At 51.5% G+C, this 13,944-nt stretch overlaps 1 protein-coding gene across 1 annotated transcript in view; it reads right to left on the bottom strand.

Annotated features, from left to right (window-relative positions):
* ZFR2 (zinc finger RNA binding protein 2) overlaps positions 1–13,944 on the bottom strand; it is a 52,207-nt gene that overhangs the window by 20,370 nt on the left and 17,893 nt on the right. The window contains 4 exon segments of the mRNA XM_044913124.1: positions 3–271; positions 1,025–1,154; positions 1,608–1,724; positions 1,920–2,013. Of these exon segments, the coding sequence (XP_044769059.1) occupies positions 3–271; positions 1,025–1,154; positions 1,608–1,724; positions 1,920–2,013 (610 nt within the window).

The raw sequence follows: 13,944 nt of genomic DNA, 5'->3' as shown, positions 1-13,944 counted from the left end.
ACCTGGGGGCCAGCGCAGCTGATCTTGCAGATGTCACAGTAGTGAAGCGGAGGCTCCCTGGGGCCACCCTTGGGTTTCGGCAGCTTGCGGGGAGCCAGGAGCTTGCCAGAGAGGCTGCCAGCAGACCTGGCCCTGGGACTGCTTCCTGGGCCGCCCCACAGGGAGCCCGGAGGCTGCTGGGGAGGCGGTGGCAGCTGGAGGGGCAGCGGTGGGGGACACTGAGGACCGGCTGCCGAGTGGGCCGCTGCTTCATAGCTCGGGTAGCTTGGTCCTAGGAAGCAGAGAGAAAAACCAGAGGGAGACGGGTTGGTTTTGAGGACGCTACGAGAGGCATAGCCTGTGCCTGCGTGCACACGGGAATGCGTCTTACCCGCGTCCGGGGCAGAGGTGGGGCTGTAGGAGGTCAGGGCGTAGGAAGGCAGGGTGGAGACGGAGGCCACGGGCAGAGCGCTGGTCGCCAGTGGGTAGGGGTAGTTCTCGGTGTAGCTCAAGGCCAGGGCGCTGGCTGGCTACCCTGCCTCGGCAGTGGCCACTGGTTGTAGGGGCTGCACTGGGCTGTGCCCTCCACTGGGCTGGACAGAAGTTCCTTTAGTTCCTGGAGGGCAAGCAGAACCTCTCTGCAAAGCCACCCTTTGCCACAAACCCCCAGTGGACAGCAGGAGCCATGCTCCCCCTGTAACCGTGGCAACTGGCCTCCCCAGGCCCCTACTGGCCACAACCACCTGCAAGTCCAGAGCCCCATGCTCTCCCATCTCGAAACTCCAAGTCCTCAGCAGAACTCACCTCCTTCCCGCCTGGGAAAGCCTCCTCAGAATAAAACTGGTTGGCTCCCCTTTTAGTTCTGTCTCTTTCCTTCCCGCCCTCCCTCTCCCCTATACCAGCCCAACGCCCAGCGGAGCCTTCAGGCATGCTGGAGAAGAGAGCCCTGAGACTCCCGGCCCTCCTACGCATCCGGAAAGTTTGAAGTGTGACTCTGCGGGGGCTCCTCCCTGGGTAAAGCCAGTGGCTCCTTGCAGAGACGCACCTGGCTGGCAGGCTGAGGCCGTGGCCGTGGCCAGGAGCTGAGGCTGGCTGGCAGCAGGCAGGTGATACTGCTTGTTCTCGAAGCTACCGTAGCTACCCGCATCTGTCGACGGTCCGTAGCTGTAACTGTCCTGCGAGGAGGTTACCAGAGCGACACAGAGCAGGGAGGAAGCCCCTCAGGGCAGCGGCAAGGTGTGCCCTTGCTCGCCCCACATGCGGCGCGCGTTCACACGGTTCCTGAGCTCCCGCTCTAAGCCAGGCCATTTCAGGAGCTGGGGACACAGTAACCAGTGACATGGATGCGGCCGCCCTCGTGGAAATGTTAACATCTGAGCACAGAAGTGCTCTGCGGAATGCCTAGCTTGGAGATGGCTCCTCGGAGGAGAAGCGGTACAGGGAAGGCAGGAGGTGAAGACGTTGGGGGCCGGGTTCCCAGCAGGGTCAGCCAGATGCAGAGGCCCCCACATGGAGTCAGCTGGTGGGCTTGCCAGAGAGACCAGAGGGCGGGAAGAGAAGGGAGGAAGAAGGTGGAACCAGACAGTGTGAGCTTTGCTAGCTGGGCAGCCTGTGGTCCATCCACTGACATTAGGGGGTACCAGCGGTGGGTGGCAGAGGCTCAGGGGGGTTGGACCATGTCCAGCATGGGACACGTTGGCAATTCCAAGCGGCAACGCAGAGGCCAGATCTCTAGGCCCAGAGCTCTGAGAGGGGAAGATGGCATCATGAGCACCAGAAGTGCCCGATGAGCACAAGCTCATTCCCTGCTCATTGTCAGGGGCAGGGACGAGATCCGGAAGGTAAGTCTGTGTCCCCGTCTGTCTGCCCTTACGGGGCGCCCACTGCACATGCCCCCTCAGTGTTATCCGGTGCTAGTCAAAGAAAGGCCAGGCTGATACCTGGTAGGAGGGAGCCGTGGTGTGTGCCGGGGCAGGCTCCTGGGGCTGGCTAGAGTGGAGCTGGTACCCGCCATACCCAGCTGGGGTGACAGGCCTGGGGGGCGGGGCAGCCACGGGAAACGGTGGGGTCAAAGCGGGACCCATTCCAGCAGCAGGTCCCGTGGCGAGGCTGGCTCCAGCGGTGGGGAGGGGAAAAGCCATCAGAGGCTGGGTGCTGGAACCACAGATAAACACAAAAGCCGGCTACATCAGATGAGCTCTAAGTTCCATCAGCCCCCAGGCGTCGGCGGCTCTGGATGCTACAGTGAATCCGTGCTTTCTGTGATTAACGGTTCTTAAGACCTTTCTATAGGAGCAGGCTTGGGTTTAAGCACTTTATACAAAATAACACAAGGTCCTAACAACTCTGTGAGTCAGGGACCCTCCTTGTCCCCGTTTACCAGAGAGGAAACTGAGGCACAGTAAGTGGCAAAGTCAGAACCTGAGCCTGTTGGTCGACTTCTCGGCTCATCTGTGTGGGCAGCAAGCTTTCTCTGGACATCAAGATTCTTCAAAGAAAGCTGGACTTGAACGGTATTTTGTAACTGAGGAACAAATGGATCCCCAATTATTAAAATACAGAAGATCAGTTAACACGGAACTAAACTCATAGTCACGAGAACCCGTTTTATTGCCAACTTGCTCTGCACAGCACTGAGGCCTCTGTCTACACCACCTCATTCTCCCATCTGCCTGTCCGTCAGTCCTGTTTCTGAATGTGGAAACTCTGAGGATCATGACACAGGTCAAGTGCTCGATTCAGACAAGATCTTTGCGACCCAAGTGCCCCTCACGCTACTAAATATCAGTCACCGAGTAGACAGTCCTCATCAAAGTCCCTTTGTCTGGGAAGGTATCATCAAACTTTTAGCCCCATCATGGATCCCATGAAGGTCCTGCGAACCCTGCAGGGGACGAGGATGGATGTGCGCGTGGGGTTTGGGGCAGGCAGGTCTGGGGACAAAAGTACCTTTGCACACGTTCTGGACCAAAGCTAGCCATGCAATGACTGCCGAGCCGCCCCTGTCCCTCTGCGTGGCTTGCTGCCCAGCTGGGACAACATGGGGAGCGCTGTCCAGGCTGGTCAACCACACAGAGTCGAGTGCAAATGCTCCTCGTGGGAGCTAGGGACCAGCAGAGCCTGGGGCCTCAACCCTGCCGGGGGCCCGCCCACCTCCTCGCTGGAATCTCTGTCCCCCTGGCAGCCAGAGCACAGCATAAACCTGCCCACGTCACCCTCCTGCTTGGAACCCTTCAAGGCTCCGAAACGCAGCCCTGAAGCCCATGCACCCCATCCCCTCCTGTAGGTCGCTGCTCGAATGTCACCTCCTCCAATAAGGCCTCTCTGAGCCTGTCTAGGACAGCAGCAGCACCCCGTCCCCGTCGCCCTGCTGGAGTTTTCTTCCCAGTACCACCTGATCCTCTGACTTATCTGTCCCCTGGTCGTCCCCTCCCCCACAGCATGAGGCCACAGGGGCACAGGAAGGGCAGTGTGTCCCAATTCTTACCAGGCACTGCAACAGCCCTTGGCACATAGGTGCGCAGTAAATACTGCTGCGGGAGCATGTGCTTACAGGCGTCCCGGGGGGCACGTGTTTGGGAAAGGGCGGGTGGGGGCGGCCCCTGCAGCTCCCATCTACAGCGGCTTTCTAGATTCAATCGAAGGCAGCATCCTGGACCCCAGGGGCCACTCCTAGGTGCAATGCCACCGTCCAAACAATTTGAAATCTGCAGCTCTACAGTGAAATTACAACACAATGGGAAGCCAGACCTCCGACCTGTAACACGAGATGCCTTCATCTCTCCAGGAAAATCGGAAGCACCCTATCTGCTGTGAAGGAGCACTGAGATTTCTCAAGTCAGCCACTTGTGAGATTCATGGGTCTCTTCTGTCTTAGAGACTTTCTTGGTCAAAAGGCAGATCGAGCTGAGGAATGGAATTCAACACTTAGTTTCATTTTAATTAATTTAGGTTTCGCAGTGGAAGGCGCAGAGAGAGAACATTTCCGTCATCACAAAAGTCCTCTGGGGCGGTGCCGCATGCGAAGTCCTCACCCATCACAAACACACACTCGTTTACTGAGAAGCACACAAGCATCTCAGCCCCCTCCCACTCTTGTGACGAACCCTGTTCAGGCCCTGGGGAGATCCTTCTCCCCACCTCTTGCTCTAGAACATGAAAGTAAAATCCAACACTCATACATAATGATCCAGCCTCAGAAAGGAAGGGACCCTGACACCTGCCACGACGTGGAGGGACCCCGAGGACACCATGCTCAGTGAGAGGAGCCAGACCCAGAGGGACACATCCCACAGGACCCCACTCCCAGGAGGTCCCCAGAGGAGTCCCGTCCACAGAGACAGAGAGGAGAGGGTGGGAGCCGGGGCTGGGGCAGGGGGTGGGGAGTCCATGCTTCATGGGGACAGATCCGTATGGGGAGATGGAAAGTTCTGGAGACAGAGGGCGGGGGTGGTTGCAGGACGGTGTGAATGTGCTTCATGCCGCTGAGCTGTGCACTTAGAGACGGTCCAATGGAACATTTTATGTCGTTCTATTTCACTACAATAAAAAGAGACCTCATAACCACTACCAGCAACTCCCCATCCCCCCCGTATATTTTGTCTTAATGTTTAACAGACATTTTTTAATATTTTAAGAAAGAAACTTTTTAGACACACATGAAAAATTATGTTGATTTTTTGTTTTACATTTAGTCACTCAGCATTTCTGATGAATATACATCTGCTTTGCACACTTCAGCTGTAACTGCATTTTAAGGTTGGATCTTTTAGCTCAGCCTTTCTCAACTGGGATTCCAGCAGAAACGAAGGCCTCGTGCCCCCAGGCATCCGTGTAGGTAAGAATTCACGTCCCTCGGGGCGCCTGGGTGGCTCAGTCGTTAAGCGTCTGCCTTCGGCTCAGGTCATGATCCCAGGGTCCTGGGATCAAGCCCCGCATCGGGCTCCCTGCTCGGAGGGAAGCCTGCTTCTCCCTCTCCCATTCCACCTGCTTGTGTTCCCTCTCTCGCTGTGTCTCTCTGTCAAATAAATAAAATATTTAAAAAAAAAAAAAAAAAAGAATTCACGTCCCTCTGAGGATCCTGCGATGGCGCTCGCTGTGGCTCGTCCCTATGGGGACTCAGGCTCTCCGACCATCTCCTGTGTTCTGCAGCTCTGAGATGGAACCCCGATCAGGAAATAGACTGTGTGGGTTTGCTCAGGCTGCTATTACAAAGTCCCACCGACAGGGTAGCTTCAACAACAGACAGTCCTGTAAGGGCCGGAACCAAGATCAAGGAGTTGGTAGGGGCGATTCCGCCCAAGGCGTCTCTCCTGGGCATGTAGACACCATCTTCTTCCCTGTCCTCACAGGGCCGTCCCTCTATGCGTGTCTGTGTCCCCATTGCCTCTTACAGGGACGCCAGTCATATTGGCTTAGGGCCCACCTCTGTGACCACATTTTGACTTAATCACTGCTTTTAAAGATCCCGTCTCCAAGTACAACAGTCACATTGTGAGTGAGGTCTTGGGGGTTAGCACTTCTACATATAAATTTTAGGGAGGACACAAGTCAGCCCATCCATGACAGCTGCTTCGGGCCATTATAGTAGCAAAACTCAGATGACATGAAAATCTTGGTTACACAAACATCATTCATGCTGAAATAATATAAATAAATAAAATTCAAAAAATACATTTTACAAAATAATCATTTATGAATTTGTTATTTTATTTAAGACATCCAAATAGCCCTGGCCCATCAACAGAATGCCCAGACATGCATGATAATAAAGTCAGTCATCTTTGATGTTTTGCCAACCAGAAAAACCTTAGCCTCTTTTTTTTTTTTTTTTTTTTGGTCATTAGAAACATACATTTGTCAAGGTAGGTAAGAGAAAACATACTGTATTTAACTTTTAGCCAGTTTGGTTAATGATGTTAAAGTATTTAGATGTATGGTATGCAGTCCATTTGTACTTTCATCCTGGGCCCCCCAAACTTAAAGGCTGATTATTTACTCATTTGAATGGATCACAATTCATTTGCCTAACTTCCTACTGGTAGACATTTATATTACGTGTTATGTATTGCTGAGTCAAAAACTATCCCCAGTGCTGTGGTTTCAAACAATAATACTGATCTTCAGTCTCTGCGGGTCAGGAACACGGGAGTGGCTTGGCTGGGCTCTAGGCTCATGGTCTTTCTGAGGTTGCCCACGAGATGTTGGCTGGGGCGGCATCATCTGAAGGCTTGACTGGGGTGGCGGGCTCTGCTTCCTGGATGTTCCCTCACACAGCGGGCACTTTGGTTCTAGTTGTCTGCAAGAAGCCTTGGGTCCTCTTGTGTGGGCTCGTCTCAGTACTGCTTGAGTATTCTTACAACATAGCAACTAGCTTCCCCCAGAGAGAAAACAGAGAGTCTGGGGTGCGGAAGCTGGACTTGTCATGACCCAGCCTCTGACACCAATCACATGGCAGAACTTTTGCCACATCCCATTAGTTAGAAGCGAATTACTGAATCTAACCCACACTCCAGGGCAGAGGATTAGGCCCCAACTTTTGAAGAGTTTGTGGGTATCTCTTTAAACCACCAAACATTATTTCTAATTTCCTGCTGGCAAGCAATGCTCCAAGGTATCCTCCACATACATTCTACATATGCCTCCTTGTGCTGGCATCCTCGAGCGGCTTCCTGTCCAGCCTGGGTCCCACCCCACTGGCCACAAACCAAGCACAGCCCACGGAATGGGGCCAGGATGGCTGCCTCAGACCCACCTGTGTCCTCACGTAACTGTAACGACTTTGTTAGAGGCCCTACCTCTAGTCACATTGGGGGTTAGGGCTTCACGTGAATTGGAGGGGGCACAATTCAGCCTATAGCATCACCTTAGCATCCTACAACAGAACAAATCTTGTGAGCAGGTATCTTGGTGACTCCCTATTACTTACTGCATAAACCCCAGCTTCTGCCTTACATCTGACAGCCCCGAGCCCACTGTCTAGCCTCCCGCCACCCCCCCCCAACATCCTGTCCCTCACACACAGCACCGTTTCCCAGTCAGACCGTGCTTTTCTCCCGTTTCAATGTCCATACCAGGCCCTTCTCTCAGGCTGGTGCGCTGCATCCCAGCCCCACCCACCCAAATCCCAGGCACCCTTCCCTGCAAGGCCTCTTACGGCCTTGGGAAGTGGGGGAGGGCTCCTGCTAACTGCTGGGCTGCGGGCACATCCACTCTTTCTCCCTCAGTCAAAAATGAAAGCTTTGATTGCACACAGCCATGTCCACCTTGTGTATCGTTTACGGCTGCCTCTGCCCTAGAGTGGGGACGCTCGGTAGCTGCAAACAGACGCCATATGGCCTGGTGTCAGGGACCGAAAGTTTGTGTCTCCCAGAATTCAATGTTGAAACCTCAGGGTGACAGTGTTAGGAGGTGGGGCCTTTGGGAGGGATTAGGATTAGATGGCGTCAGGAGGCTAGCGTGCTCAGGAGTGCCCTTGAGTCACAGGGGAGATTGCTGCCCGCCTCCCCATGCAAGGACACAGCGGGGAGGCAGCCACTTGCAACCCACCAGGGGGCTCTCACCAGAACCCAGCCCCACCGGCACCCTCATCTCCTCCAGCTTCCGGAACTGCAGGGGATACATTCCTACTGTTTACAAGCCACCCAGTCCCTGGTCCTTTGTTCCAGCAGCCCAAACTAAGATACACACAAAGCTGCAAGTATTTACTCTCTGGCCCTTTACTGAAAAGGTTTGCGGATTCCTGGCTTAAAACAGCAATTGTTGATTTTGTTCATGATTCCGTAGGCTGGGCTGCATTGCATCTGAAGTCAGCGGCAGGCAGGCAGCTCCACTTCTGGAAGGCGGCTGGCTATCAGACAGAAACCCTGGCTCCCTCCCTGTAGCATCTCCTCCTCCAGGGCCAGCCTTGGGTCCTTCACGCGGCAGCATTCCCGAGGTGGAGGGGACACAGGCAAAGGCTCTAGAGGCTGGAAGTCCAAGATCAAGGTGCTGGCAGATGCCGTGTCTGGTGAGGGACTGGTTCATGGACCGCCATCTTCTTACGTGTCCTCACGTGGAGGACGGAGGGACGGAGCTTTATGGGGCCTCTCTCATAAGGGCACTCATCCCATTCATGAGGACTGCACCCTCATGACCTAAGCCCCCCCAGAGGCCCCGCCTCCCCATACCATCATCTGGAGGATTAGGTTTCAGTTAGCAATTGTGGGGGGCACCGGCTGTCAGTCTATGACAGCGTCACTTCCACTGCAGTCCGCAGGCAAGACAAGGAGAAGGAAGCCCAGGTTCCAGGGCTATGGAAACAGACGTTACTTCAAGATGGGAAAAGCTGCAAGGTCATGGCAGAAAGGCTGAGGATGTAAGGAATGAAGGACGGGGACATTCTGGCAACCCATCTGCCACACTGAGGTTTTAGGAGTTGAGTGAGCCAAAACACAGCTCATGGCAAAGACCTCCCCCAGACATGACCCATACGGTTGCCAAAACCTAGGAAATCTGGCATAGGGGTTCTCACCCGGGGTGACTCTGTCCCTAGTGAATACTGGGTGATGCTGGGGACATCTGTGGTTGTCACAACTGGGGTGCTGCCGGCGCCGGGTCAGTAACCAGGGATGCTGCTTCACCCCCCAGTGCCCACCCCAGAATGACCTGCCCCAATGTCAAACGTGCTGCTGAGAAACTCAGACCTGCAAAAATGGGTGAGGATACCACAGGTTTGGGGTTGGGGGTTGAGCCTAGTGTTTGGGGGGAAAAGCCCAGGGGGGAGAAGAGCTGAAGCTGGATGCTGGGCACCTGTCAGCACAGGAAAAGCAGTATTTAAGCACACCTACGTGAATGCGGATTCCTGAGTCCCAGCTGGCATCCTCCTCTTTGGGTCAAGGCAATTATCTTCTAATGGTTTTTGACCTAAATGTTTGTTTTGGGGAGGCAGAGTTTTCTTGAGTACATCATCTAGGTAAGATTTTAGAATGCAAGGTTGGCAAGACCCATTGGTATCATTTTGCTCAGTCACCTGACAGGGACGTGGAGGGCTGGAGATGGAAGGGACTCAGCCGAGGAGGTCCGGTTCTGAGCAGGGCTCTCTCCTGTGGGACATGCTCTCGCTTGCTCCTACAAGGCCAACCATAAAACAACATATGGAGGGGCGCCTGGGTGGCTCAGTCGGTTGAACGTCTGCCTTCGGCTCGGGTCATGATCCCGGGGTCCTGGGATCGAGCCCCACATTGGGCTCCCTGCTCGGCGGGAAGCCTGCTTCTCCCGCTCCCTCTGCCTGCCACTCCCCCTGCTTGTTCTGTCAAATAAATAAAATCTTAAAAAAAATAAAAATAGGGGCGCCTGGGTGGCTCAGTTGGTTAAGCGACTGCCTTCGGCTCAGGTCATGATCCTGGAGTCCCGGGATCGAGTCCCGCATCGGGCTCCCTGCTCGGCAGGGAGTCTGCTTCTCCCTCTGACCCTCCTCCCTCTCATGCTCTCTGTCTCTCATTCTCTCTGTCTCAAATAAATAAATAAAATCTTAAAAAAAAAAAAAAATAAATAAAAAAAAAAAAAAAAAAAATAAAAATAAAAATAAAAAAGAACACACAGGCCCTGAGTGGAGCCCTCACTTCAGAAGGGTATGTCTGAGGAATCTCCAGCAGGTAATGACCTGTTCTGGGCCTGCTGCAGCAGTGCAGCTGATACACACCACTGTCAGTGGTTCATATGCAGCGGGAACATGCACACACACAACACCAAAAACATTTAGAGTCTGAGAAAAAAAAAAAAGGTGGAAAAAAAGATTTTCCTGCAATCACAGTGCTGAGAAAGTTCACTCAGTATCACTGCCCCACGTGGCAAAAACTAAGCCCGACTGAGACTGCTGCAGAGCACCAAGCAGCTGGAACTCTCACGTCAAGGATCACCTACGCTGCAGTGCTGGTGAGAGAAAACTCAGCTCCAGCACCCTGACCTCGGCAGTTTTCCAGGCGCATCTGTGACGACTCAGGGCTGAGGAACATTCAGAGTTTAGACAGCGTGCAGTGAACTCCAATACCCACTGCTGATACGGTCACTAAAGACATTCATCGGGAAGGACATTTTCAAATCTGTTTTATTGTAAGATGACATGACTCTGTGTGTATACACACATGTAAACACGCCGTGATGATCTCATTTGGCACTTCGGTTCTCGAAGTTTTTATAGTCACAATATATATATGACATACGTTCATACCCATAATAATTCTGATGTTTAAAAATATTTTATTTTTTTAAAGTTTAAGTAATCTCTACACTCAACATGGGGCTTGAACTCATGACACTGAGATCAAGACTCACATGCTCTTCTGAATGAGCTAGCCACGTGCCCTACAATTCTGATGTGTTTTTTTAACAGATTTTTTTAAATTATGAAAGTCTTATGTACCTTCTCCATGTGAAATGCCCATTTCAGATGCAGAAAACATCCCAACATACTGGAAAGGGGTTTAATAAACTAAATCTTTGGGCTCTTGGGGCGCCTGGGTGGCTCAGTCGTTAAGCCTCTGCCTTCAGCTCAGGTCGTGATCCCAGAGTCCTGGGATCGAGCCCCGCATTGGGCTCCCTGCTCAGCCGGAAGCCTGCTTCTCGCTCTCCCACTCCCCCTGCTGGTGTTCCCTCTCTCGCGCGCTCTCTCTCTCTCTGTCAAATACATAAATAAAATCTTAAAAAAAAAACCCAAACAAACAAAAACACACTAAATCCTTGGGCTCTTGAGAAGATGACAGAGAATTTCATTCCCCACCCCCATCTGCAACCTTCTTTAAACCTTAGTCAAGAGTCTCCAGGTCTGAATCAGGGCCAGCCTGGCTCCTCAAGACAGAGCCACTGGGCTGCTCCACGTTGCTGAGGCAGGGATTCCCGAAGCTGGTGACAGGCATTTCCCGAGCCTCCAGGGTGATCCGGATTCTGAGCTTGGCAGTGCAACTCTTCCATCCTTCTGCAAAGGAACATGGTCCCCACATGGAGGGTGGCCACAAGGTTAGCCTGCCAGGCAGATGCTTAAAAATGTTGTCTTGATGATATTATGCTGGGTAAGCCAAAGAGAAAGCATTCTGTATGCGCCCTCAGAGAAGCAGTGCAAGCGAAAGAATTTCCAACTGGGCTTACAATGACCACGCCAGTCTACTGCTGTGAATCCAACTGATGAAAGGCCACTGTTTGAGGACTGGTGAGGGGTCATGTGTGGTTCCAGCCCTCTCCTGCTGCTTTCAGACATGGAGAACCTCTACAGCCATGTCTACAATGGTCTAACACATGCACCTCTTGTGTTGACAGAGGGAGGCAGCACTAGACAGCCAATGTGTGGTTCTTATGAGCAAGTACAACAGATGTCCAACTACCAACCCTGGATTCAACCAAAGACATTCAAATTAAAAAGAAGCCACTGGTGGGGCACCTGGGTGGCACAGTCAGTCAAGAGTCCCACTCTTGGGGGCGCCTGGGTGGCTCAGTTGGTTAAGCGACTGCCTTCAGCTCAGGTCATGATCCTGGAGTCCCTGGATCGAATCCCGCATCGGGCTCCCTGCTCGGCGGGGAGTCTGCTTCTCCCTCTGACCCTCCCCCCTCTCATGCTCTATCTCATTCTCTCTCAAATAAATAAATAAAATCTTTAAAAAAAAAAAAAGAGTCCCACTCTTGGTTTCGGCTCAGATCATGAACTCATGGGTCATGAGACAGAGCCCTGCACTGGGTTCCGTGCTCAGCAGGGAGTCTACTTGCAATTCTCTCTTTCCTCTCCCCCTCTGTCCCTCCCCCCACTCTCTCTAATAAATAAATCTTTAAAAAGAGAGAGAGCTTCTCAAAAGCTTATTAAAATAGAGCTTCTCCTTGGGGCGCCTGGGTGGCTCAGTCGGTTAAGCGGCTGCCTTCAGCTCAGGTCATGATCCCAGGGTCCTGGGATCGAGCCCCGCATCGGGCTCCCTGCTCAGCAGAGAGCCTGCTTCTCCCTTTCCCTCTGCCTGCTGCTCTGCCTACTTGTGCTATCTCTCTGTCAAATAAATAAATTAAAAATAAATTAATTAAATTAAATAAAATAGAGCTTCTCCCGATGAGAAATCAAGTATTACCCCCAAATCCAGTAGTTGTCTTATTTAGACTTAACAAGAATGCGAATGCAAAGGTAGCCAGGTGTACTGTACAGGTGGAATTTTCACAGAACTGCTGAACGAAGAGGGAAGGAAATGTAACAGAGAGGGCCAGCCTGTCCTGTTCCACGAGTGTGGACCTCCAGCATACAGCTCCAAGGTCTAGATGTTTCCATTACCAAAGTGATTTAAACACATACAGAACCCTGCTGGGAAAACTGCACTTGGGATGAATGAAAAGCACTGCCAAATTCAATTTTCCTCATGGGATTAATCCTTCATTCTGGATATCTGCAGCACTAACTCTAGCTCTAAAAAAGCTTTAAGAGATTTAAAAGACCAGATAACATACAGTAACTGAAACTCATCATACCAACAATTGTAAACTTTTCTTATACCTTCAAGAGTGAATGTGCATCCAATTCCTACTGACCAACAATTCAAAAAGTTCAGATCCCAACCCTAATAATGGACAACGATATAAGGGATATTCCTATCCAGGGCTATGGTTATCAAGTTTAAAAGCCAAGAAAACCTACTCAAAATTCCTCTAAGAAAAAAACTGTTGTCAGGGCGCCTGGGTGGCTCAGTCGTTAAGCGTCTGCCTTCGGCTCAGGTCACGATCCCAGGGTCCTGGGATCGAGCCCGGCACCGGGCTCCCTGCTCCACGGGAAGCCTGCTTCTCGCTCTCCCACTCCCCCTGCTTCTGTTCCTGCTCTCGCTGTCTCTCTGTCAAATAAATAAATAAATAAAAATCTTTAAAAAAAAAAAAGAGGAAAAAAACTGTTGTCTTCACTTTGGCAATTTGTGAAACGGGTTTTGTAAATACTGTTGTCCAAATGCTACCATAAAGTTGGTATGCATTCTCAAAATCTGTTATCTAATTAGTCTCCCCATGGCATGTTATATAAGAAATATATACTCTAAAAGCAGCTGAAGGTTCCAAGCAAAAGTTACTTACCCCAGAAGAAAATGTCTAGTTAAAGTCATTCAGATAACGCAGATGATCTCTTTCCAAGGTTTTGTGAGAATGAAATTTATTTTACTATATCTATGTTTCAGTTTCGCTTAAATTTACTTTTTTTTTAAGATTTTATTTTTTTAAGTAATCTTTACAACCAACGTGGGGCTCGAACTTATGACCCTGAGATGAAGAGTCCCACACTCTGACTGAGCCAGCCGGGCACCCCTACTCTTTTCTTAAGGAATAACACATGTTCTTGGGGACACTTCTAAAGCACAGACTAATTTGACATTCCATTCAGGGTAATTTCACATCCTTAGTCACACGTGAGTACATGGTATGACCTAAGTCATCAGACTAGAGACAGCAGCTAGGCTGAAATGTGTAAGTACATTAATTCAAATAAATGACAGATGCATCTGCTGAAGCCCAGCAATTACCTATTTTAACAGTGTAAATACTCCATTTCTCCTCTGGGAGGTAATTTTTTTTTTTTAAAGATTTATTTATTTGAGGGGCGCCCGGGTGGCTCAGTTGGTTAAGCGACTGCCTTCGGCTCGGGTCATGATCTCAGGGTCCTGGGATCGAGCCCCACATCAGGCTCCCTGCTCAGCGGGAAGCCTGCTTCTCCCTCTCTCACTCCCCCTGCTTGTGTTCCCTCTCTCACTGTCTTTCTCTGTCTGTCAAATAAATAAATAAAATCTTAAAAAAAAAAAAAGATTTATTTGAGAGAGCGAGCAAGCTCGAGCAGGGGTAGGAGCCGAGGGGGAGGGAGAGGAACAAGCAGACTCTGTGCTGAGTGCAGAGCCCCACTCAAGGCTCGATTCCAGGACCCTGAGATCACGACCTGAGCCGACCAAGAGTCGGAGGCTTGACTGACTGAGCCACCCAGGTGCCCCC

The sequence above is a fragment of the Neomonachus schauinslandi genome, chromosome 1, assembly GCF_002201575.2.
Source record: "Neomonachus schauinslandi chromosome 1, ASM220157v2, whole genome shotgun sequence".
In the NCBI taxonomy this organism is placed as follows: domain Eukaryota; kingdom Metazoa; phylum Chordata; class Mammalia; order Carnivora; family Phocidae; genus Neomonachus; species Neomonachus schauinslandi.
Note: the sequence above shows the minus strand (reverse complement) of the source record. Positions and strands in the feature narration are given on the sequence as shown.